We start from the raw sequence: 25,007 nt of genomic DNA on the forward strand, positions 1-25,007 counted from the left end.
TGGACACACACACACACGCTCCCCCCCCTCACTCCCCTGGCTGTGTCACACACAGGTTGTGGAGGTCAACTGTGCTCCCTCTAGCAGCCTGTTTTGCTCCCTTTGTCCCAAGACTCAGGACTGCCCTCTCCCCGTGTGGCCACCGTCCCACTCCTCCCAGAGTCTCCTACACTTTGTGGGATCCAGTAGATCCACTGAGACCATCAAGTTCAGCTGTTCTCAACCCAGGTTGCACATCAAAGCCACCTGGGGAGCTTCTGAAAATGCTGATGCCTGGGCCCCACTGCCAGATATGTTGTCTTCATTGATACTTGATGTAGCCCAAATGTGTGAATCTTTTGAAAGTTCCTGTGGTAACTCTAATATGCAGCCAGGGTTAAGAACCAGTGGGCTTGTCCAATCCCTTCTGGGGAAACTTTGGTTCAGAGAGAATCAGGGCTCTGCCCGGGCACACACCGCAAGTCCCCTGCAGGGCTAGAACAGAACTCAGGCCTCCTGACTCCCAGTACAGTGCCTTTTTCGTTTATTCAACACACATTTGCTAAAAGCTTACTGAGAGTCAGGCTTTGTGCTAGAGCTGGGGGCACAGAGGTGATGAAGACATGGGAAGGAGCATAGCCCAGAGTCAGGGTAGGGACAGGTAGGGGCTGGCTCATTACACTGAAGTCGTGTGTGTACTCAAACCCCAGGGCAACAGCCAGTGGTCTTTCAAAAGGTGCAATGCAAGGTGGCTCTGACTAGAGTGGCGGAGGTGGTGACGTGGGTGAATTTGGGATTAGCAGGACTGACAGGACTTGAGATGGACTGGAAGTAGGGGTGACAGAAGCAGTCTTGAGTCACAGGTCACACGTGTTATGCCTGAGTGACGGAGGGGATGGGGGCCATTGGCAGAGATGGAGGGCGCAGGAGGAGAAGCAGGCTCTGGGTGCAGTCAGGCTGGAGGAGACTGGAGGGCATCCCAGTGGAGAGTTTCGGGGACAGGGGACACTCAAGTCTGGAGCTCTGGCTCCTCCAGGCCAGTCTCACATGGGTGGGGCACTCACCACAGGCTGGCAGGCGGGCGCGGAAGTCAATGGGGAGCCCGTGGCGCCGGCACAGGTGGGCGTAGTGGGCCAGTGTGGCGCACAGGCAGGGCTGCCCGCAGCGGCAGGCGTCCCTGCGGCACTGCTCAAAGTAGGGCACAGGGCTCAGGAAAGCAGAGCAGGGCGCAAACAGCTCTCCTGTGAGCACGCTGCAGGCCTGCACTGAGTAGGAGGCTGGGGCAGGAGGAACAGGAGCCAGGTGGTTAGGGGTTGGTCTACCTGGTGTCTCAGGACTCAGCCTCTCTCCCTCCCTACGGCTCAGGGGTGTGCGTGTGCGTGTGTGTGTGCACATGCAATATGGATGTAGGCAGCTACTTCAGTATACAGCTGGCTGGGAAAGTATGGGTGTGGTTTAGTACACCTGAGTGTGAATATGTGGTTTGACAAAAATTCCTGGAGCTTACATTCTGGTCAAAGGAGACAGTCACTAAAAAATTCATACAGAAATTTCAAAGGTGAAGAAGCTAAGGAGGGAGAGAAAGCTAAGAAGCAGCATGGGGAGTGTGAGGTGAGGCAGGAGGAGCAACTGCAATTTGAATTCAGGCAGTCAGGAAAGCCTCAGTGAGGGGGTGAGGTTTGAGCACAAATCTGAAAGAAGTGAGGAACTGAGGCATGTGTGTGTCTACAGAAAGAACATTCCAGGAGGGGCAACTGCAAGTGCAGAGGCCCGGAGAGAAGAGCAGTCCTGACTGTGTAGAAAGAACAACAAGGAGGCCAGGGCAGCTGGGCATGGCAGAGGGCAGTCGGAGTAGGAGGTGAGAAAGGGGAGATGGGGGGCATGGGCAAAATGGGTGGGGCCTGGTGGGGCCACAGGGCCGACTTCCGCTTTTGCCCTGAGATGGAGAAGCCAATATAAAGGTGTGTGTGTTTATCTGATAGTGGAAGAATATGAGGCTTCCTGCCTGCCTGGCCCTCACTGTCTCTCCTTTCGCCTCCCTGCTGCTCCTCCTTTTCTTATCACTCCTACAAATTTGGCCAGCACCCTCCTGTCTGGAGTTCCCTTTTCATCTCTCTCAAAGCAGTCCTCCCCAGCCCACTCACTCATGCCTTTCCTCTTCCTCCACCAACTCACCGGCTTGCAGGTGCACATCGCAGGGGTCCAGTGGGGAGCCAGGGATCAGCGGGGAGCAAGCAGAAAGCGTTTTCCAGGAATTGCCAAAAAGTTGTGGGGTGCTCTCAGGTACACCCACTGGAGACCTGTAGCCATGACACAGCCATATTTACACACTTGCCCATGTGGACCCAGGGGCACAAATAGCATAGATCCAGGTCAGCACCTACTTGCTCATATACACACACATAGTCATAATCTACACATCCATATACACACCCTCAGAGGAGCACATGTATTCATCCAAATACATAACATGTGTATGCACACACTCTCAACACACACACACACAGAGCACAAATATATGCCAGACATGCGTATAGCCAAGGTGATCCACACAGCCACATTCAAACACATACAGTTATGGATGTACACATGCACGCACACGCGGCACACACACACATACACAACATTTAACAGGCCCCAAAAGGGCTCAAATTGGGCTAGGACCATACACTTGGTGGGGGTGAATGAATATGGCTTCATTCCCCACCCCCAGCTCTTCAGGTCAGAAAAAGAAACAGGGACCTCATGAAAAGTATCAAACCCCATGGGGGTAAGACTTTTTTCCTCCCCCCTTCTCCATGGGCAGTTCATGAAAACTCCTTGGCTCGCCCTTCGGCTCTCTCAGTAGGAAATTGTCATACAAGGGACAGTGAAGGGAGGAAGGGGAAGGAGCATGTTTCCTAGACATCACAAGTCTCCAAGAGTCACCAAACCCAGGTGTAGGTGTTGAGTGGAGGGAGGTCATGGTCTCTATGGGGCTCAGGTTCTGTCTGGCACCCACCATGCCCATATATTGTTCCAGGGCAATGAGTGCACTCATATTATGTAGGGCAATATTCTTACCCAGAAGTCACATTTAGGAAAGTGGCAAACAGCATACACACTAAACCAAGGTCTCCTCCTGCTATCTAGCCAGCTACCCTAACATCAGCCCTACCAGGCAAAGCATAGTAAGAATGCCACAGTTTAGATGTATATGCATTGAAAAGCTCTGAGGTTTATTTTGTTCTTGTTCTTCACAGCAAATCTGAATTCTCTTTTTTGGCTAAAGAATGCCTCCCGTGTTTCTTCTGCATCCCCTAATACATGTAACTCGAAGGACTGGCTAGAAACTCCAGCCTTTAAAATCAACCCTTTGTTCTCCTTTCGAGGAAACTTCCCAAGTTCCTAACCTATGTCTGTGCCCAAATATGTCAGCTCACAGAATACAGCCTTTCCCTGAATATTGGGAGGCTCACGGGGTGCAAACTCAAGAGCCTTCAGGTACCAGGTAGGAAAGGTATATGGATTATACTTGCCTGGTGGGTTAGAAAGTGGGAATGTTAGTGTCCTTGGCTCACTAGGGGCTTACGCTTATCTAAAGGTGGTGTCAACCTCAATTAAAACAAACAAAACCACGAGCCAAATCAAAGTCCATCTGAGTTACTCGGTTTTAAGACCTCATTCTAAAACAGCATTTCTCAAGGTATGGCCCATAGACCTCCCATACTGGAATCTTACGGGTGCTTATCAAAAATAGGATTCCTGAGTCCACCCTAAATCTTGAGGAGCAGGACTCAGGAATCAGTGTTTTAACAAGCTCCTGAGGTGATTCCACACATAGAGGACTGTAAACTGCTGCTTTAAAGAAACATACTTAAATGTAAATGTAGAGAAATAAATAACTAATGGTGCATGCTGGGCACAGTGAAGGCCCACGGGAGAGACACTTAAGCAGTGCCTCTAGATACCCAGCCCTAAGGGGCCCATTTCCCCTCTTCTTCCGGTTCCATGGCAGGGCTACGTACAGGAAGTCGTCCTGCGTGTTGCCATTGAAGGTGCCGCAGAGGCCCACGGTGTCCTCCACCCATCGCTGGTCCACCTGCAGGTACAGTCGGAGTCCTTCACGGTCGTAGAGGACCCGCACGCCCACATTCGTCCTCACCCGCAGGAACACGGAGGACAGCCTACGGATCTCAAAGGCGTCTGGGCACAGAATCCGAAAGGGGAGAGTGGGAGGGCAGCCAGTACACACCTCGCCCACCACCACCACCTGCCTGGCCCGCTCAGACTCCCACACCTGGCCCAGTCTTCGCCCCCACTGAAGCCATGCCTGCCATGAAGCTAGTTTGGGGAGGCTTGAGGAAACCCTGTTCAGTGATGAAATCAGGACCCAGAGATAACTTCCCATGGCAGCCTGGGCTGAGAAATTTTTTTTAGCATCAAGTGCCAATTAAAGCTTTGCTCCCACGAAGGAACTGGTACACGTTTCCTCCTCTAGCAGGAGGATTCTGTAACTACCCATTCCCTTCACAGTGGCTACAACACAGTTTTATTATGGAAGCTTATGATACAATTTTAGATCCAAGTGTAACAAATTTAAATTTTCGATTGTATTGTAGAACATTTTATACCCTTCATGGTTGATATTTATTTCTGCAGCCTGTGGACACCCAGTGCATCCCCACTCCTCCCGACCTGGAGCCCCTGCTGTTGTTTTTCTTTCTTTCTGGACTAGGTTTTTATTTCTTAATCGTTTTGCCGTTTTTGTTACATGTGTTTTTTATGAGCCACACATAAATTCCTTGTGGAATCAGACAGTATAATAAGTAGTTAATAAACAAATTATGAGAGTCAGGATGGGAAACACCCACGCATATGCTCATGTTAGGAGAAGCCATCACTACTAGGAAGCCCACTGTCCTGTTGAGGTGGGACAAAGACACATTTTTGGAGTCCACATTTTTGCAACCAAAGTGTCCCCTATCCTGACCTACCCAGCACTAGAATATGAGTTTTTGCCAGTGTAGCAGTCCTTTTAGCCAGTGGAGCCTGGGAAGAAAGGTCCAACCCTCAGTTCCCAACTAGGTCTGTTGTCCACCCCAAACTGTACCATCTGTGTATGGTGGGATGATCTTGTACTGGTCAAAGAGAAGGACATCCCCTGCCTGGGTCAGGGTCACCTGCCTCCGAGGGTCCTGGTGCAGAATCACTGACACTGACTGGACACAGGCTCCATCTTGGTTCTGGAGAGATAGAAAGGTCAATGGGGCAGTATTGGTCTGACCATCCTGCTGGATACAACAGAGCCCTCTAGGGACAGAAACCCCAGCCCAGCTTGAGAGACAGTTTCCTCAGAATGACAGACAGAGCCCCAAGGATATCAGGGATCATCCAACCAAATGCCCTCGTCTGGGAATGAGCAGGCAGAGGCTCAGGTTGGAGAAGGTTAGTAGTAGAATGTGGTAACACTAATAAAAATGATAGTCAACTCTTAGGTTATCTGAAGACACAGAGCAGAGGTGGAACCCAGATGGCCCAGAGTCCAGCCTGAGAAACACTGGCCTCCCACACCTCATCACAACCCAGAACTTTAATTTCATCCCTTTATGGGTATTTTTATAATTCGTTTCATGTGTCACATCCTGCATTCCACTGACAGGCAGGCAGGAAATGAGGTAATATTCTCTGGCCTCAGGTTCTCTATCTCTAAAATGGCCACACATTGGGCCCCTTTTATACCTCCCTCCACAGGAAAACATCCACACAATCATTCATTTAAACACTTAACTGAGCACCAAATATGTGCAAGTCATACTGTATCAGACTTTATGGATTCAGTGATAAGACTAAGTTTCTGTCCTCATGGAAATTACACACTTGTGTGGCACACAGACATTAAATAAGTAATTACAAACTTGATTATTCAATTATAATTGTGATCAGTGCTATAAGCAGGTGTAGAGTGTTAGAAAAGCATATGACTGAACCAGACTTAATCTGCAGAGGTAGGAAAGGCCTTCCTAGGGAATGATAATAACATAAAATTATCATAGTAATAAAGGCCATAATAATACCACAATATTATTAGGATATTACAACCAACAATTAACTTTCATATGGAATTAGTATGTGCAGGTGCTGTTCAAATCTGTTTATATATATTCACTCACCGAACTCTCATAGCAATCTGATTAAGAAAGTATTACTAACATCCCCATTTTGCAGATTAGAAAACCAAGGCTCATAGAACGGTGACATTTGAGTTGAAATCTGAAGGATGCATGGAAGCTAGCTGGGCAAAGAGAGAAGAGGAGGAAGGAGACATCCAGGCAAAAGGAAAAACTTATACAAAAGCTCTGTTATGGGAAGTCGTTTAATGCATTCAAGGGCATAAAGAAGACCAAAGGGACCAGAACCCATCAGGCAAAGTGGTTTAAGATAAGGTTCAAGGCTGGGCACAGTGGCTCACCCCTATAACTCCAGCCCTTTGGGAGGCTGAGGCGGGAGGATGGCTTGAGCCCAGGAGTTCAAGACCAGCCTGCTCAACATAGAGAGACTCTGTCTCTACAAAAATAAAAAATAAAAATAATTTTTAAAAAGGTTCAAGAGGTAGGTAAAGGCCAGTTTAGGCAGAGCCTTGAAATATTTTTAGACTTAATAAAGTCCAACAGCCAACCAGAGAAAGTGAACCAGGAGAGTGACATAGTGAAGTGACAGAATGATCAGGGCTTGAAACTTTAAAGAAAGACATTGTGCAACAAGCCACAAGCATCCTTCTGAGTTCCTGCCCAGGAGGACAGGAAATCCCTGAAACAGCTCAAAATCATTGTGTCTAAAACATCATCTTCTTTGTTCAACCCACTCATCCTCTAGTCCCCTCTGGACATGTCACCTATGTGGGAACAAAACCCACATCCTTTAGTCAAAAGTTTCAGGTTCAAATGCTAATGTAACTGAAAGCTATGAGACCTTAAAGAAGTCACTTAAATTCTCCAGATCTCAGTTCTCTCCTCTGCAAAACAGAGATACAACGACACTTGCTTGTACCCAATCCTACCCAGTGGGTACAGATTTTTAAACGTGCATAAAATATTTTGGAGGTTGCATTTACCTCCAAAAGCCCACAGAACTTCACTAAGAGTAAAACTTGATGTAGGCAAATTCTCACAACCATGTAGGAGGGGATCCCAGCATGAAATGTAGACGACAACAAAATAATCTAACTGCATTACAAATGTATGAAACAAACTCAGTGAAAAGAGTGGGAGGAAGGTGTTGACATAAGTAACTTTGTAAATAAGTGGAATTTATTAGACTAAAGGCAAAAGGAACTGTGCACAAAAACTGTACTTTAGTTGATAAAGTTATTTCCCATAGAGGTATACATTAATAATAGGAATATACATGTATACTGGAATTGAACAATTAGGTAAATGGATGGTGTATGGTGAAGGCCAGGTTTCTTACTGTTAGTGTGAGTATTTACAGATAAGCAAGAGGAGGAAGCTAGAATGATCCATGTGGAATGGATTAGAATTGGATGATCAGTATGAAGTCACGTTTAGCACATATAGATACAGATGGTTATATAGAGAAATATTTATAGTTATGGGTATATACAAAGATAAACATGGTTATGCATATACAGTCAGCTGTCCATATCCAGGGGTTCTGCATCCATGGATTCAACCAACCATGGATTGAAAATATTTGGAAAAAAATATGGATGTTCGCATCTGTACTGAATATGTACAGACTTTTCTTACCATTATTCCCTAAAAATATAGCATAACAACTATTTATATTAGCATGTACATTGTATTAGGTATTATAAGTAATCTAGAGATGATTTAAAGTATACAAGAGGATTAGCATAGGTTATATGCAAATACTATATACCATGTTACATAAGGGATTGAGCACCTGTGGATTTTGGTATCTGCGGGGAATGGGGTGCTGGAACCAGTCCCCCACAGATAATGAGCATATTTCCTTTCTCTGTCAGCTAAGAAGGCTTAAAAGAAGTCATACCCCAGTAGCAATGAGCACATCTCATACCCAGATCTTGATTCTAATACCATTGTCCAATAAAAGGAACCAGGAGAGCCTAGTAATACTTTTGGAGAAATAGATGATACTAGGACTGGGACAGAAACTACACAAGATAAGCCTGGTGCATCTAATAGGCCCAGAAAATAAAGATGTGAATGCACACACACACATTCAAGCTCCACCACCACCAGCATATACACACACAATGATGAAGGTATGTCAAAGGGACATAGGAGTCAATTGAATGATCTCCCAGTGCCCAAAGCTGGAACAATTCAAGTAAGAACATAAAGGTGTAGTGGATTATAACTCAAAGTATGAAATAAACAGCCATGAGTCTATGCTGATATAAATAAGTAAAGGGGAGAAAAGAGACAAATCTCCCTGGCAGAAAAGTTCTAAACAATGTATGTAGATTCTCTGCCTTCAAGGAGGGCGAGCATAACTTCCCACTCTGTAAGTGTGGGCTGCCCATAGTGACTTCCTTCCAAAGAGAACAGTATGGAAAGGGGGGAAAAGGAATAAGTTTACAGTGGAGAAACTTGAAAAATACTACCTACACCAGAAGATCAAGGTCATAATCAAGAGTGATAAACCATGTTGATCGTACATACCATGGATAAGATGTGATGAACACGGCACTTTACCTCTGTGATCTTCCTCCCAAAAAACCATAACCCCAGTCTAACCATGAGAAAAAAAAAATCAGACAAATTCCAATAGAGGGGCATTCTCCAAAACACCTGACCAGCATTCTTCAAACTTTCAAGATGATCATAAACAAAGGAAATCTGAGGAACTGTAACATCTATGAAGGGCCTAAGGAGACATGATGACTATATGTAACCTGGTACCCTGGATCAGAAAAATGACACTAGGTAAAAAACTATAGAAATCTAAATAAGGTATGCAGTTTGGCTAATGGTAATCTATTAACATCGTTTCATTATTTTTAACAAATGTACACTACTAATGTAGGATGTCAAGGGAAACTGGTCGTAGGATAGACAGGAACTCTAGGTACTATCTTGGCAATATTTCTGTAAAGCTAAAGAGGTTTTAAAACATAAAGTCTACTTTAAAAAACCCTTTGAGGACTGCAAACACTACATAGATTCTGGGGTGGATGTGTTAAGACGCTGTGATAACATCCAACCCTAGGTCCGGCTCAGCTCTGCCTCCTGCTGGCTGTGGATTCTCAGAAATGCCCCAAGCCTCTGTCAACCTGTCTCATCATATTTTAAATGGGGAGAATGATAACTACAACACGGGGTATGTTAAGACTTAAATTACATGTTGTTTGCAAAGTAATTAGTCAAAGTTCAAGGCACTGTGCAAATACTTTATCATTGTCATTATCATCCTCTGTGAATGTCCCCACGTCACTCCATGCTGGTCACCCAAGACTGCAGTCATAGCTTCATCTTTAACTTCTCTCCCACATACTCCCCACTTCACCAGACACAGTCAGTCAGTTGCCAAGTCCTTCTGCATCTGCTTTAATGGATCCTGGAATATTCCAACCTCATTGTTTTTCTCATATAATCTAATCAACACTTGGAGTGCTACCCTCTCCTTACCCAGGCATACTGATTTCTATGAATATTTTTAGGCTCACTTTTTAGGTCACTCAGACCAAATGCCACTTCTATCATGAGGTTTCTCCTGATCCTTTTTTCTGACCTGCAGGACTATTTCTTCCACAGAACTCCCCTGTGACGGCACTGATCGTGTTGTAGCTTATATGGAAGCTGTCTGAAGACTCCCTACAGACCACAAGAGCCTGGAGATAGGATCAGGGTCTGATTACTCTGCATAACCTCACCATGACCAACACAGAGCTGGCATAGGGCTGGCCCTCCATGGGCCCATCATGTGGGTGAAGTCACAAGGAGGAGAGCTGGCCCAAGGTGAAAAGAACCTGCTATCAAGAGGAACTGTCCCACCAAGAAGAGGGTTGCCTCAGGCCAAGGCTGGCCCACCACCTATCAGAGACATGGTAGAGAGAAGGGCTGATGGCCAGGCGTGGTGGCTCACATCTATAACCCAACACTGGGAGGCTGAAGCGAGTGAATCCCATGAGCCCAGGAGTTCGAGACGAGTCTGGGCCACATGATGAAGCCCCAACTCTACCAAAAAAAAAAAAAAACTAGCCAGGCGTGGTGGTATGTGCCTGTGGTACCAACTACTTGGGAGGCTGAGGTGGGAAGGGAGACTGAGTCTAGGAGGTTGAGGCTGCATTGAGCTGAGATTGCACCACTGCATTCCAGCCTGGGTAACAGAGTGAGATCCTGTCTTCAAAAAAGAAAGAAGGGGATACTGAGTAAGGGACCCTGAGGCCCAATAGCCCCCAGGATTCTGTGAGTGGGAAGGAGCAGCTGGGCTGTGCCTGTGTGTCCTGTCTTGTCTTATGCCATCCTCAGGATGTGATGGGAATGACCCCACTTTTGAGGAAGAGCGGCCTCCTGACTCAGAGAGCAGCCAAGCCAGGGCCGGGCCATTCTCTAGCAGAAAGAAGGGAGGGGGACACTCAGGCCAAAAGGAGAAGAAAGCCCAGTCCTCTGCCTCATCCAGTTCAGTCTGTGTTCCCAGGGCCATGGAGTGACACCTTCAGCTGATGCCTGCTCACATTCAGGGTCCTCAGTGCTAGGGGCTGGAGCAAGGCCAGCAGGCAGGCAGGACTCTGGGGCATCTGCCCTGGCTGTGGGTGTGAGCTCCTGCTGTGATGCACAGGGAGGAGATTGGGCACAGCCCAGACTGGGGCTTCCAGGGTTGGCTGAGCATGATCAGCCCAGGGACAACGGAGTCTCTGCTGAGAGACAAACAAACCCCCATCTATCCCAGACTTGCACGTTGGCCATTTTCTCAGTTATGTTCACAGGTGACTGGCACAGCTCATGAGTCATGTCCTCCAGGAAGCCCTTCCGGATCCACTTCACACCTCTGTCACCCAGTGCCCAAGTAAAACAACAACAACAAGGAGTGCCCCCGTGGAGATCCACCCTGTGCCCTCCATGTTCTCACAGCTGCTGTAGCCCAGTTACAACAGTTCACTTGCCTGCCACGCCCACCAAACTATAGGGCCCAGGGAGGTGGAGCCATGTCTAATTCATCCCAGTCTCCAAGACCCAGCTCAGCTTCTGGTGCAAATAGGTATTCAATGTTTGCAGAAGGAAGGACAAAAGGATGGAAGGAAAGAAGGAAGGAAGGAATAGAGGGACGAATGTTGAAGATGCAATCCAATGAAGCAGAGAAGATAAAAGTTGAATTAAACCAATTTTAGAGTTTCTTTAAAAAAAAACACTGAGGTCCACTCCATGATCAGGAATTCCAGTTAATAATTTATAAGGAAGAGATTTTTGTGTGCCATTCACATGGGTCTTTTTTTTTTTTTGAGATGGAGTCTCGCTCTGTCGCCCAGGCTGGAGTGCAGTGGCCGGATCTCAGCTCACTGCAAGCTCCGCCTCCCGGGTTTACGCCATTCTCTCGCCTCAGCCTCCCGAGTAGCTGGGACTACAGGCGCCTGCCACCTCGCCCGGCTAATTTTTTGTATTTTTTTAGTAGAGACGGGGTTTCACCATGTTAGCCAAGATGGTCTCGATCTCCTGACCTCGTGATCCGCCGGTCTCGGCCTCCCAAAGTGCTGGGATTACAGGCTTGAGCCATCACACCCGGCCCACACTGGTCTTTCTAACATTGTTTTGAGCTTATTCCAGTAAATATTTTGGGATTTTTTTTTGGTAAAATGGGTGTAATTTTCCTAATACAAGTGTGCAAAAACAAAAGAAGTTGCCTGCATGCCAGTTAAATTTTTCTGTATAAGGGTGCTCTTTAAAGACACAGAGTTATCCTAGAAACTTCATTCTTTTTTATTTGAAATTTTAAGTCTAGTCCTTTATAAAGACCATAGCAGTGCAAAATGGTGTACTTTTTAAAAAATTGTGGAATGTAAAATGTTTGAAAATTTTAATTTTCTTTATGTGTGAAGACACGTAAAGTATGGAAGGAAACCAACCATCAAAACTAACTTTTTGTAGATAGCCATTACATTTCTTTGTGTGTGTGTGTGTTGTGTGTGTGTGTGTGTGTTGTTGTTGTTGTTTGAGACGGAGTCCCACTCTGTTGCCCAGGCTGGAGTGCAGTTGTGTGATCTCGGCTCACTGTAAGCTCCGCCTACTGTTTTAATGCCACCATGTATTCTACAAGAGATTTGTTCATAAATTAATTGATTTAAAAGTAGTGCCAGTGTTACACTTTCATATGTACATATATATACATATGAATATAATATATATATTTAGGTAGTATAATTCTAAAACAAAAGCCAAAAACTCACTGAGGCCCAGGAAAGGGAAGTGACTCAGTCAGCAGAGGTGCTTGGGCTGGAACCCAGTCTTCTCCCCAGAGCAAAGAGGCAGAAGGTGGGGGCCATGGGAAGACCTGAGCCCTGTCCTAAGTCCCAGTCTCTCTCGGGGGCAGTAGGCAGGAGTAGTTGGGTGGATCAGGCCTGGGGAACCCCAGCTCTTACCAGGCCACATGGGGCGTTCTGCAGTGTCACGGTGAAGGTGCCCGAAGAGCGGCTCTTGGCCAGGATGTACTGACACGTGGCGGGGAATGTGTACCGGCGGCCATCAAAGGTTGTGAAGTGAATGTCACCAGTCACTGAGCACTCAGCTGAGAGGTAAAGAAAGACCACTGACTGACAGGAGCTGCCCCAGGGGAACTCTGCCCTGAAAGCTCCAAGCATGAGGAGGACACAGCACCCCGCCCTCCATTATAAGAGCAGTGTAAGGAAGGAGGCCTGGCCTCTGAGAGCCCTGGGCAATGGGAGACACAGGCCTGTTCCCAGAGAACTCTCTGAAGACAGGCACAGCCCTGCCCTGGGGATCTCCCTCTGAGGGGAGACCAGGGCCTGGCCTTGAGGACCAGCCTTAGTCCAAGTCCTCCTAGCTCAGGAAGGTCCTTAGATATAAGGAACCCATAGAAAACCCTTCTCCTTCTGGAAAACCCTTCCTGGCAGAGGCTGGAGCCAGACTTTAATCCGGCAAAGTGATTCTGAGGAAACAGGGGCCCGGGCTTAGCCAATGGAACTGAGTGACACCCCCACCCACAGCAAGCCTGGCCCCCAGAGATTCCTTGCCCAAAAACCAGACTGGGGAAGGGAGTCTAGTACAAGGTGGGGGTCAGACATACCTGGGCAGACAGCTGTGCTGCACTCCCACTTGCCTGCGGTGCATGTGCTAAAACACAGAGACCATGGAGGCAAAAGGTCACCCCTCCAGGCCTGGGCTAGATGCTGGGAAACTGCAGGGCCCACAGCCCTCAGTCTTCCCATCTCTAAAATGGGTGGTAGAGATTTCCCCCATGGATTGGATCTAATGAGATTCCCCTGGGACTCAAAGGTACTGAGTGAGTGCCCTGATGCCAGCCATTAGCACTCCTAGACCCCAGATGGGCAGCCCTCGTGGAAAGCCTCAGTGGCCATGCCCCACACCCCGCTTCCCAGCAGCAGACACAGACCAAGCATTGCAGTCTTCCTTCACCACAGAGCCAGGTGGGTACAGAGTCCCGTGAAACTCACAGGGACACTCAGCTGGTGCCACGCAGCCCCCATCCTCGAAGATGAGCCCTAGAGTGACAGCAAAGGGCCAATTAACTCACCTCTGCCCCTGTTCACAAACCATTTGTGGCTCCCCAGGGCCTGCGATAAAGATCCCCTTGTCTAACTTCTTTCATTTCCGAACCCACTTCCAAACTTTCTCCTCCATAAATCCTTGGCTCAGGCCAGAAGTGAGAACCTGATGAAAGAATCCCACCTCTAGACCTTTGCTCAGAGAACTGCCCACAACCCCATTCCCAACTGCACACGAGCTTCTCTTTACCACCTCTCAAAAGCCTGTCACCGCATCGAAAACAGCTTAGGTACCAGGCACCACCTCCTCCAGGAATGACTTCCCTGACAACCTCTCCCCATTCTGAATTCCTGTAATTTTTCTTGTCTGAACCCCTGAGCTGGCCTTCACCACATCATACCCTAGACTGGTCATATGAGTGTCATATCTCTGACACCAGATTCTGGTTCCCAAAGTCAATGCCTTTATCTTTATATTTTTTATCTCAACCATCCTCCTAGCCAAGTGAGTTGCACACTGTAGATATGCTGCAAATGTATACACTGAAAAACAGATACAGTCCCCATACATAGACCAATGCTTAAACAAATGGATGTGTATATATAAACCAATGATCTGTTCTCATACACACCTTAAGAAGCGCAGTACTGATTAATTTAAATATCCCTATGAAATCAAATGTCTTGATGAGTCTCTCAAGAGGCTGCAGTCCTGTCCCCACCCTCACTTCCCTTAAACCATTTATTCGTTTGTTAATTGTTTGCTCCCCGCTTCCCTTCCCTTCCCTTCCCTTCCCTTCCTTCCTTCCTTCCTTCTTTTTCTTCCTTCCTTCCTCCCTCCTTCTCTCCCTTCCTTCCTTCCTTCCTTCCTTCCTTCCTCCCTCCTTCCTCCTTCCTTCTTCCCTTCCTTCCTTCCTTCCTCCCTTCCTCCCTCCCTCCTTTCCTTCCTTCCTTCCACAAAGAGGCATCTTCTGAACTCCTGTTTCATGCCCATCTGTACCAGGCCAGAAAGATAGTGCCAGGCACCTACGTCTGCCCCTAGCATACCATTGGGGCAATAGCAGCCATCCACACAGGCGATCTCACTGTCCACGCAGGATGCCCGGGGCTGGCAGGAGGCAGGGCAGCAGGCGATGCACTCATTGTAGGTAAAGGCCTTCTCCTTGCAGTGCACAGCTTGGGAAGGAGGGAGTCCATGGTCTGTCAGTTACTGGCCCCAGCTCTTCCAGGACCCAGCTCCTACCCAAGGCAGTGTGGTGGGGATGGGAGGCAGGGCTTTGATTTTTGTGATTCCCTAGTCCCAGAGGGAGCATTGGGTCCCCAGGAAGTTGACAAGGAGAAGGAATTGCAAGGGGAGGCTCTAAGAATCACCCAGGCTAATCCCTCCCACTCTGAGCCTCAGTTTTTTCATCTGTCACATGGTGATAAAACCTTGGGGCTGAGAGTTCTGACAACTGTGATTGTGAGCAGGACAAGACATTGAGCTGAGGCCTGAGAATGCCACCCACAGCCTGAAGCCCTCCCTGCCCCACTACTGGGCTGCACCTACTGCATTGCCAGAGCTGGGTCCTCCAGCCCTGCAGGGGCTGCCCTGCCTGGGCACACGCCCGGGCATACTCCGCAAGTGCCCGGCACCAGGTGGCTTCATCGCCCATTGATCTGTGCAGAGAAACCAAGGGTCTCACTGGAACAAAACCCAAAGTGCCACCAGCCTGCCAACATCCCATAGAGACTGCCAGGGCTTCGGGGCACCTCTCCTCTCCACCCAACTGGGAAAGGCTGCCCAGGAAGGCATCTAGGTGAACAGATGCCTAGACTTGAGCCACAAATCCTGGATTCTAGTCCCAGCATTGCCACTAACTTGTTGTGTGACCCTAACGGGGTCCGGCCCCATTTCCAGACCTCAGTTGAATGGGGTGACTCTGTCCCACTGATGTAGATAAGAATTTCAGAACCTTGGGAAGCAGATCTGGCAGTGTCTGGGATCACCCAGCTTGGTGGCCCATGTGCTGAGCACTCACCCCAATACCAGAGGGTTCCCCATAGCCTACACCACCCCTACTCACTGGCAGAGATCACTGGTACAACTGGCTGTGAAGGGCAGAGGGCTGACATAGGCATGGCAGGCATCAAACGGGGGCCGCAGTAGAGCCTCACACTGCTCATACACGCCCTAGAGCAAGGGACCAGGAGCTAGGGCTAGGGGCTGGCAAAGCCACACACAGCCCCACAGAGAACCCCAACTTGAACTGGAGAAAAAGGGAGAGGAGGGCAGCGAAGAGAGGGATAGGGCCAAGGGCACCAGCCAGTCAGGTCCCACAGCCAGTGGCTTTCAAAGAATTAGATAGCAAGTCAGGCTCTAGGGTGGGGCAGTCTTTCCCCAAGCTCCAGACCTGCATGGTTCCTGGGTTCTGCTGCAGGCACGGTGGGCGAGGCAGGGAGGAGGTTGTGGGCCCTGGAGGCTGGTTAGGGGCCTGCTCCTGCCAGCTGTGCACAAACTCAACCACGTCGTCAGTCAGCTTCCCTGAAGGAGGGAACTGACATCATGGTGGGGCAGCGATGGGGTTGGGTGTACAGGAGGGACAGAAGGCTCTAAGGGAAAGCAGATCCCAAGGGATGGGTAAGGAGTTCTGAAGAACCGGTCTCCTGAGCTCCCATCCCAATCAGGCTTTCCCAACTGAGCCATTCTCCTGAAAAAGCTGTTTGGTAGTAATAGCCAAGAATGCTCAGGAACCTGTAGTAGCTCCCTATGGCTCCAAACTCAGGGGATGCAGCACCACGCACTGGAAAGAGAGCTGGCGTGTGAGCCTGAACAAGTTCCTGTGTGTCTCTGAGCTTCATATTTGCCATAGGGAACATAATCTCCCAGTGAGATTGATGCAAGGACTACTTGAGATGATGCATGTAAAGTGTTCAGTATGGTGTAGGTGTTCAAAAGGGGTCACGACCCTTCTGGCCAGAGCCACCATGATTTGGCCCTGAACGCTTCACTCACTTCCTACCACTCCTCCATAGGTGTCTTTAGCTGGGCCAGTTCTCTTCCTGGCTGTCTCTAGCCCTCTGCTCCCTGCCTACCCACCCCATCCCCCACATTGCAGGGTCAATCCCACCTGCAAAGTGTCCATTAGATACCTACACAACCCTAGTGGGAATTCTTATTATGACTATTTTTGCAGATGAGGAACCTGAGGTTGACAGTAGTTTAAGAACATGCCCAAGGACACACATTTGTTAGGAAGGGGCCCTTGGGCTTCCACGGGGTCTTTAATACCATGACTATGACCCCAGGGCTCTGTTCCAAGTCCCCTCCAACTCCTCCCAGCCTGATCTGTCCCCCAATCCCCACCAACACCTCTCAGAGGCCACCTGTCTGCACCTCACCATATCTGGTCACCAGATCATCCTGGGGGTCAGCATTGTTGTTCCCACACAGCCCGTGGGTCCAGCCCAGGAACTCTGGACTCATCTTGATGTAGACAGCCGAGGCACCATCCCAGGCCAGCGTGAAGGCTGATTGATGCCGCACGATGACGTAGCCGGCAAGCCGCTGCAGACGCACACTCCCCATTACATGCGGCAGTTGGACCCTGCAGGGCACATCCCAGAGCTTCAGGGTATCCACAACCCCTCCACTAACCCAGTCTCTTCACCGAAGGAACACCTAGTCCCTACCCCTTGATCCAAGGCTCCCACTTCCCCTCCCCATGAATTCCCAGAATTCCCAGGTGCCTGGAAGTATACCAGTAGACATGGATTCCTTTGTCTTTAGACGTTTTTTAAAATGCCAATTTCCTGGGCAGGAATAAATCTTAGAGTGAGTGACTCCAAGTTCCTTTCTCCCAGACAGGATAGAATATAAGCAAACATCTGCTTTATTTTTTTGGTGGGGAGCAGGAACCAAGTGGAAACAGAAGCCAAGAGAGGAGGAAAACTGGGAGTGCAAGAAAAGATGGCGGGCTCCAGCAGCCTTGACCACTTTCCCAGTTTTTCTGGTACAGGGACCCCTAGCCAATCTGGAATTTGGCAACCTTCAACTCAGCACAATATCAGGAAAGGGAAACAAAAGTAGTGTCTGTCTAGCCACAAGACCCATTTACCAACTCTTCATTCACAGGAGAAACCTATAGGCCATCAATTTTACACTCAGCCCCAGAACAATTGGTTGGTTACCCAGTTTCCAGATCTGAAGCAGAAGATGAGGACAGGGAGAAGTGTCATTACAGGAAGACCCCATGACAGCAACAAGAAGTGACAGTTGACATCAAGGAAAGGAAAGAACAGTGAGGAAGAGATGCAAGAAAGATTTCACAAAGGACCACAGTTGTGGCAATTTAGTGTGGGAGCAAGGGGTTCCCACTCCTCTGGTGGTCCCCCAGTCATCCCTGATGGCCCAGCAAGATAACTGACATTCACAATGACCCTGTGTCATCAGAAATGGGTAAAAGTGTGCTCAGAATCTGCTGAGAGAAGGTAGAAATTGCATGATCCATTTGGGAAGATTTTGGGAGGGAAAAGTAAGTGTGCTTATCATAATAAACTCTCAACTCACTGGAAAACTCTACTTTCCTGAAAGCCTGCTGTCTGGAAATCCGCAAGATCTGAGAGTTCCAGGGGGAAAAAAATCATTCTGCAGACCCTACTGGCAAGAAACCCAGTGACCTGCCCGTATGCTTCCACCCTGATGGTGGAAATTGCTGTTTGTCCCCAGAAAGCAATTTCCTTTGGGCTTGAGAAAAGCGGATGCTCACCCATCCACCACCACCAGTGTCAGAGATAGGACAACTCGATGTGGAAGGTGTTAGAGTTACCTCGCGCCTCCATGGGTGACCTCCTTGGCCAGATGGATCTCCTGCTCACCCGCAAAGAAGAGGCTGACAGCCTTGGAGCAGGTGTAGGGGGAAGAGCCGCACTGCGGATCATTGTGCACCTGAGTAGGGAGTTCAGAGGCTGGTTTGCAGGCTCCTGCTACGGGCCTGACCCTGAGATTTGCACCTTGTTGAGTTTCCACTAATGCTGATGGCCTGTCCCCTGCATACCAACCACCTTTCCTCTGTGATTTCCTTCAGTCCCGATATATCACAGAGGGGAGGCAATGGATTCACACAGAGGTGAAGTGACTAAGGCCACACACACAGAGAACTAGGAAATCGCAGAGCCGGGATTCTAGTCCAGATCTGGATGGCTCAGATCCTAGGGCTCTTCCCAGTCAATCATTCCATCTCTCTATGCCTATTTCTGAACTTTTTTGTTTATCCTACCCAGGATATCCCATCAGATTGAAGCCCACCAGACATACTCCACCATCTCACACTCATACAGAACACAAGCACACACATCTATACACACTCCATAGATGTCTCACATGACACTCTCAGTATGCACACTCTACACACACTCCCCTTTCCCCATGCTCCTGGCAGGTACAGATTGTAGCTTTCCCCTGCACCTATAGGCACACATCTCACTCCTGAGCTGCTGCCACACACAAACATATGCACACACACACACACACACACACACACACATCTCCTCTGCCCCTGTTCAGACAGAACCCAGACTTCAAGGGCCATAGACCTAAAGGACGGGGTGGGGTAGAGGGGAGAGCTTCCCAGAGCTTATCCCTGCCAGGTGTGGAAACCCCAGGAACGCATCTTCCACCAGATTACGGTTCAGTGTGATTAAGCAGGCTGGAACCACTTCAACTACAAGTGGGAACTGCGAAAGCTACCCCATGGTCTAACTAAAGGGTTTTCAAGCTTTTGTGACCACGACCCACAATAAGAAATATACATATAACTAAAAGTTTTACAAAATAATACTAATCCCTATCATGTATAATGCATTCTTACAATATTTTCTATTTTATTTGCCTCATTTTTTTAATGATGGTTGTGATTTGTTAAGTTGATTTTGTAACCCACGAATGTGTGGCAATCCATTAGTCTAAGTAATTGTCACACATTCATCATGAAATGATGGATCATGAAAATCTCTGCTATGTGACAGGCCAAGGCAGAGAAAGGAAAATTGGTTGCAGTTCCCCGCCCATCCAGGGCATGGTCCCTAGGGCAGGCTCATAGGTCCATGCCTAAGACAGAAAGCTCACAAATGGCTAGCAGAGGGGAGACACTGAACACTGGGGCCTCCCCACACCCCCAACCCCTTGACCCTAACTCAGTACTGACCAAGGTGCCCTCCAACAGAGCTGGTTCTCCAAAGAGACTTTCCTCCAGATGGAGGGGTATTGAGCTGTGGCTGAAGGTGGCTCCCGGTTTAGCATATGGACTAGGCATGAAAATCAGGCCTGCCTGACAGTGGCTTTCACACATGTGTTCCCTTACTTCACAAACCTTTACTGAGCACCAATCCAGGCACAGAAAGACATGGCCCCTGGCCTAGAAAGCTCAAAGCTGGTAGAGAAAACCAACCCAAAACCAGACCTTTGTAAGAGAAATACAATGACAGGGTCATAATGTGGAACTTTGAGTTACCCAGTGAGGAGCTCCTCAGCCGGCTTAGAAGGTCAGGTGATCCAGGAGGGCTTCTTAGAGGAGGTGACTCTAAACTGAGTCATCCAGGACCTCCATCATTTCTCTGAGGCACTCTTTTCTTTCTTAGCACCCAATGATCTTTTTCCCCAGAATGTTCTCAAGTCTGCCCACACTCTCCTACTCTTCACTTGGCTAACTCCAATTCATTCCTTAGATCCCAACTTAAATGTCACTTTTGTCGGGCACGGTGGCTCACGCCTGTAATCCCAGCACTTTGGGAGGCTGAGTAGGGTGGATCACGAGGTCAGGAGATCAAGACCATCCTGGCTAACATAGTGAAACCCCGTCTCTACTAAAAATACAAAAAGAAATTAGCCGGGCGTGGTGGTGGGCGCCTGTAGTCCCAGCTACTCGGGAGGCTGAGGCAGGAGAATGGTGTGAACCCAGGAGGCGGAGCTTGCAGTGAACTGAGATTGCGCCACTGCACTCCAGCCTGGGTGACAGAGCGAGACTCCATCTCCAAAAAAAAAAAAAAAAAAAAAAGTCACTTTCTCCAGGAAGCTTTCTCAGGTCACCATCCTTCCCAATAAACAAGATTAGGTTTTCAGGACTTGTTCGTTTAGCATTTGGCATTTCTCCTCGGTAGCATTCAGTTGCACTTGAAATGAGTCATCTGATTTGATGTCTTTCTTCATTAGACTATAAGTTCTGTGAGGACAAAGACTCTATCTGTGTTGTTGTCTACAGGGTCTCCCACCACCAAACCTTATGCCAGAAAAGAGTACAGTATGCACTTAGTAAATGCTTGATGAATGAGTGGCTCAATGAATGAATGGCCACAGTGAGTGGGTGAGGAAGAGCTGTGGAGCCCCCAGCTCCTTCCAGGTGCAGACTGCCTAGGTGGGAGCTGGGGGGCGATGCAAGGAGGAAGGTGCCAGTCTCTCTAACTATGACAAGTAGAGCCCAGGCCAGCGCAGCCTCCAGAGCCTAGAGAAGCCTTCCTGAACAGGCATGGCAGGGGAAGCCTCACCTGGATGGAGAAGCTCTGTCCCTCAGGCTCATGGCGCCCCACCAGCGTGTAGCTACCCTTCCCAGACAGGTAGTAGTAGAGCCCATCAAATGTCTCCACGTGGTGCTGCCCCCACGCCCGGCAAATGCTGTCCCTCTCAGGGCCAGCATTGTACACTGAGGGAGAGAAAAGAGAACTCTCTGTGTAGCTACAGTGGGCACCAAGCCAGAGGCCGGTGGGTTCCAGCCCTGGAAGTGCTGCCCGCTTTCCCCCTAGCTTTCCTTGCACCAATGGTCCCTTCCCAAGGGTGGGATGGAGCCCAGACCCACCCATCTGGCAGCGTGGTCCAGTGGCATTGAAGCGTCTGCAGTCACAGAAGGCCGGGTGCACACATTCGCCTCCATTGAAGCAGGAGAACAAGTCTGCATGGGAGACACAGAGGCATTGCCCCATCAAACTGAGATTGCCAGAACCCAGGGAGGCAGCCCTCTCAGGCTTCACAGGACCCAGACCCCCATGACAGGCAGCCCCAGCCCCAACATTCCTCAGCAGCTAGCACAAGCTGGTGCCTCAGACCACAGCCCTGCCCGCTCCCTGGCAGGCAGGTGGGTTGGGGTTGCAGGGCACCTGCCTTCGATGTGCATCAAGTGGGCCCCAGGCCAGCTGCACCTGGGCCTTCAGTTCCTAGAACTGTTCCTGGTCAGCAAGCCAGGCAGGCGGAACTGAGGATGGGGAGCATATGGGGTGAGCAGGGGGACTGCCCAGAGATCTGCAGCTGCTGCTCCTCCTCACTCCACACACTCAGGGAAGAGGCCACGGGGATAACCAGGCGACAGAGGAGAGGCCTGTGGCAAGAACAATCATAGATGAAGAGAAGACAAAAGCAGAGCAGAGGGCGGCGAGGGAAGGAGCCATGATGTGAGAGGACAGGTGGGAGACACAGGACAGGTGGGGGACACAGGACAGGTGGGGGACACAGGACAGGTGGGAGACACAGGACAGGTGAGGGACACAGGACAGGTGGGGGACACAGGACAGGTAAGGGACACAGGACAGGTGGGAGACACAAGACAGGTGAAGGACACAGGACAGGTGGGGGACACAGGACAGGTGGGGGACACAGGACAGGTGAGGGACACAGGACAGGTGAAGGACACAGGACAGGTGGGGACACAGGACAGGTGAGGGACACAGGACAGGTGGGAGACACAGGACAGGTGAGGGACACAGGACAGGTGGGAGACACAGGACAGGTGAGGGACACAGGACAGGTGGGGGACACAGGACAGGTGGGAGACACAGGACAGGTGAGGGACACAGGACAAGTGGGGGACACAGGACAGGTGAAGGACACAGGACAGGTGGGGGACACAGGACAGGTGAGGGACACAGGACAGGTGGGAGACACAGGACAGGTGAATGACACAGGACAGGTGGGAGACACAGGACAGGTGGGGGACACAGGACAGGTGAGGGACACAGGACAGGTGGGGGACACAGGACAGGTGAGGGACACAGGACAGGTGAGGGACACAGGACAGGTGGGAGACACAGGACAGATGAGGGACACAGGACAGGTGAGGGAGGTAGGAACAGGCACAGGACAGGTGGGAGGAGAGGCCACAGACCTAGGACAGGTGAGGCGGGCCATGGACACATGACAGGGAGTGGGGTCTACAGAAAACACAAGATGAAGGGCAATGCCACAGGAAGTAGAAAGAAGCTACAGAACCAGGGTGAGATGGAGGGGGAAACGACCCCGAAATAATGAAGCACAGTTTCACTGGAGTCAGCCTGTGAGAGGGGAGTCTTGGGCCATGGTCATAGGAACAGGACTCTAGAGAGGAAGCTCTCCTCAGGCAGGGAGGAGAATGCAGAATGGCATGGTGGCCGGGGCCGGGGTGGGTGGAAGGAGACGCCAAGCAGGAAAAAGGGGTCATGGAGGCCTGAAGGAAGCCCCACCTGCCCTCTGCCCTTTCAGGCCTCTGCCAGGGCTCTCCCATGCACAACCCATGGGCCACAGTGAGGGTGCCACTTACAGGATGGTGCACACTTGGCCCGATGGAGCCGCCTTTCCCAGGAAGACATGGCCACAGAGTCTGGGGCTTCAGCCTGCTTGTGAACACAGGAGGAAGAGAACACATGGAGGGCTGACCTTAGGTCGGTTCCCGGGCAGGCTTCCTGGTGCCCACAGCCCTCCTTGTTCATCTTCTAGAGGGAGGAGCCCCTGCCCCTCAGTGCCCCAGCCACTCCTCCTCGCCTGGCCCCTTGAGAGGCAGAGGAGAAGGTTAGGCCTGCCCTGGGCTCAGAGGAACAAAGGCTTAGCTCTTACCTTCCCAAGTGGCATCTCAGTGGCAGACCATGAGGCCCATAGCTAGAACACATCCCCTCCCCTCCATGCCCCAATACCTGCCAGCCTCCTCTTTTTCCCTTTCTCCCAGTAAACCCTCATGTCCTTCACAGCCTCACACACCATCCCCTTGTCTGGGTAAGGAGCATGAGGCAGAGCTAAGGAACAAAGGCAGCCCCTCACCCCAAGTCAGGTGAACATCTCACCCTCACAGCCACCCCCACCCCAAACTTCCTTTGGGGCTCTTCCAAGAACAGCAAAACCAGCAGCCCACAGACCAACACCCCCTGTCCTCACAACTCACCTCCCACAGACCAACACCCCCTGTCCTCACAACTCACCTCCCACAGACCAACACCCCCTGTCCTCACAACTCACCTCCCACAGACCAACACCCCCTGTCCTCACAACTCACCTCCCACAGACCAACACCCGCTGTCCTCACAACTCACCTCCCACAGACCAACACCCCCTGTCCTCACAACTCACCTTCCACAGACCAACACTCCCGGTCCTCACAACTCAGTTCTTACAGACCAACACCCGCTGTCCTCACAACTCAGCTCCCACAGACCAACACCCTCTGTCCTCACAACTCAGCTTCCACAGACCAACACCCCCTGTCCTCACAACTCAGTTCCCACAGACCAACACCCGCTGTCCTCACAACTCAGCTCCCACAGACCAACAACCCCTGTCCTCACAACTCAGCTCCCACAGACCAACACCCCCTGTCCTCACAACTCAGCTCCCACAGACCAACACCCCCTGTCCTCACAACTCAGCTCCCACAGACCAACACCCCCTGTCCTCACAACTCAGCTCCCACAGACCAACACCCCCTGTCCTCACAACTCAGCTCCCACAGACCAACACCCGCTGTCCTCACAACTCAGCTCCCACAGACCAACACCCCCTGTCCTCACAACTCAGCTCCCACAGACCAACACCCCCTGTCCTCACAACTCAGCTCCCACAGACCAACACCCCCTGTCCTCACAACTCAGCTCCCACAGACCAACACCCCCTGTCCTCACAACTCAGCTCCACAGACCAACACCCCCGTCCTCACAACTCAGCTCCCACAGACCAACACCCGCTGTCCTCACAACTCAGCTCCCACAGAGCAACACCCCCTGTCCTCACAACTCAGCTCCCACAGACCAACACCCCCTGTCCTCACAACTCACCTCCCACAGACCAACACCCACTGTCCTCACAACTCAGCTCCCACAGACCAAAACCTCCTGTCCTAACAACTCCCACTATCCTCACAACTCCCACTGTCCTCACAACTCAGCTTCCACAGATCAACACCCACTGTCCCCACAACTCAGCTCCCAGTCAGGACTCCTGCCCTGACACCTCAGAGCTAAGGAGGAGACAGGCCAAATGTGGCTAAGAAGCCCTATTTTCCAGATAGAACTCCCAGAGCATGGTCCTCCAGACATAAACCACCTGAAATCAGGACTGTCTAACAACATGGGTGTTCAGTCACCACATGACTAGATG

The 25,007-nt window shown here is 50.1% G+C and overlaps 1 protein-coding gene across 24 annotated transcripts in view; it reads right to left on the minus strand.

The window, feature by feature from the left end:
- Positions 1-25,007, minus strand: part of OTOG (otogelin) — a 102,534-nt gene that overhangs the window by 73,520 nt on the left and 4,007 nt on the right. For 9 of the 24 annotated variants that reach the window (XR_004435619.1, XR_004435620.1, XM_033203829.1 and 6 more), the window contains 16 exons: positions 23,185-23,260; positions 21,475-21,567; positions 21,167-21,321; positions 18,454-18,572; positions 17,027-17,232; positions 16,039-16,169; positions 15,712-15,818; positions 15,195-15,304; positions 14,693-14,821; positions 13,534-13,642; positions 13,207-13,253; positions 12,542-12,687; positions 5,072-5,204; positions 3,987-4,164; positions 2,155-2,279; positions 1,044-1,256 (listed from right to left, as the gene is read on the minus strand). Coding sequence is in view for 22 of the 24 variants with exons in the window: in XM_033203829.1 (XP_033059720.1) it covers positions 1,044-1,256; positions 2,155-2,279; positions 3,987-4,164; positions 5,072-5,204; positions 12,542-12,687; positions 13,207-13,253; positions 13,534-13,642; positions 14,693-14,821; positions 15,195-15,304; positions 15,712-15,818; positions 16,039-16,169; positions 17,027-17,232; positions 18,454-18,572; positions 21,167-21,321; positions 21,475-21,567; positions 23,185-23,260 (2,077 nt within the window). In the remaining 2 variants the exon portion in view is untranslated. Of the gene's footprint in view, positions 1-1,043; positions 1,257-2,154; positions 2,280-3,986; positions 4,165-5,071; positions 5,205-12,541; positions 12,688-13,206; positions 13,254-13,533; positions 13,643-14,692; positions 14,822-15,190; positions 15,305-15,711; positions 15,819-16,038; positions 16,170-17,026; positions 17,233-18,453; positions 18,573-21,166; positions 21,322-21,474; positions 21,568-23,184; positions 23,261-23,477; positions 23,607-25,007 lie in introns of those variants that run through there. The other 15 variants (XM_033203828.1, XM_033203840.1, XM_033203839.1 and 12 more) reach the window with 11 other exon arrangements.

This window comes from Trachypithecus francoisi, unplaced genomic scaffold (genome assembly GCF_009764315.1).
Source record: "Trachypithecus francoisi isolate TF-2019V2 unplaced genomic scaffold, Tfra_2.0 Lachesis_group8, whole genome shotgun sequence".
In the NCBI taxonomy this organism is placed as follows: domain Eukaryota; kingdom Metazoa; phylum Chordata; class Mammalia; order Primates; family Cercopithecidae; genus Trachypithecus; species Trachypithecus francoisi.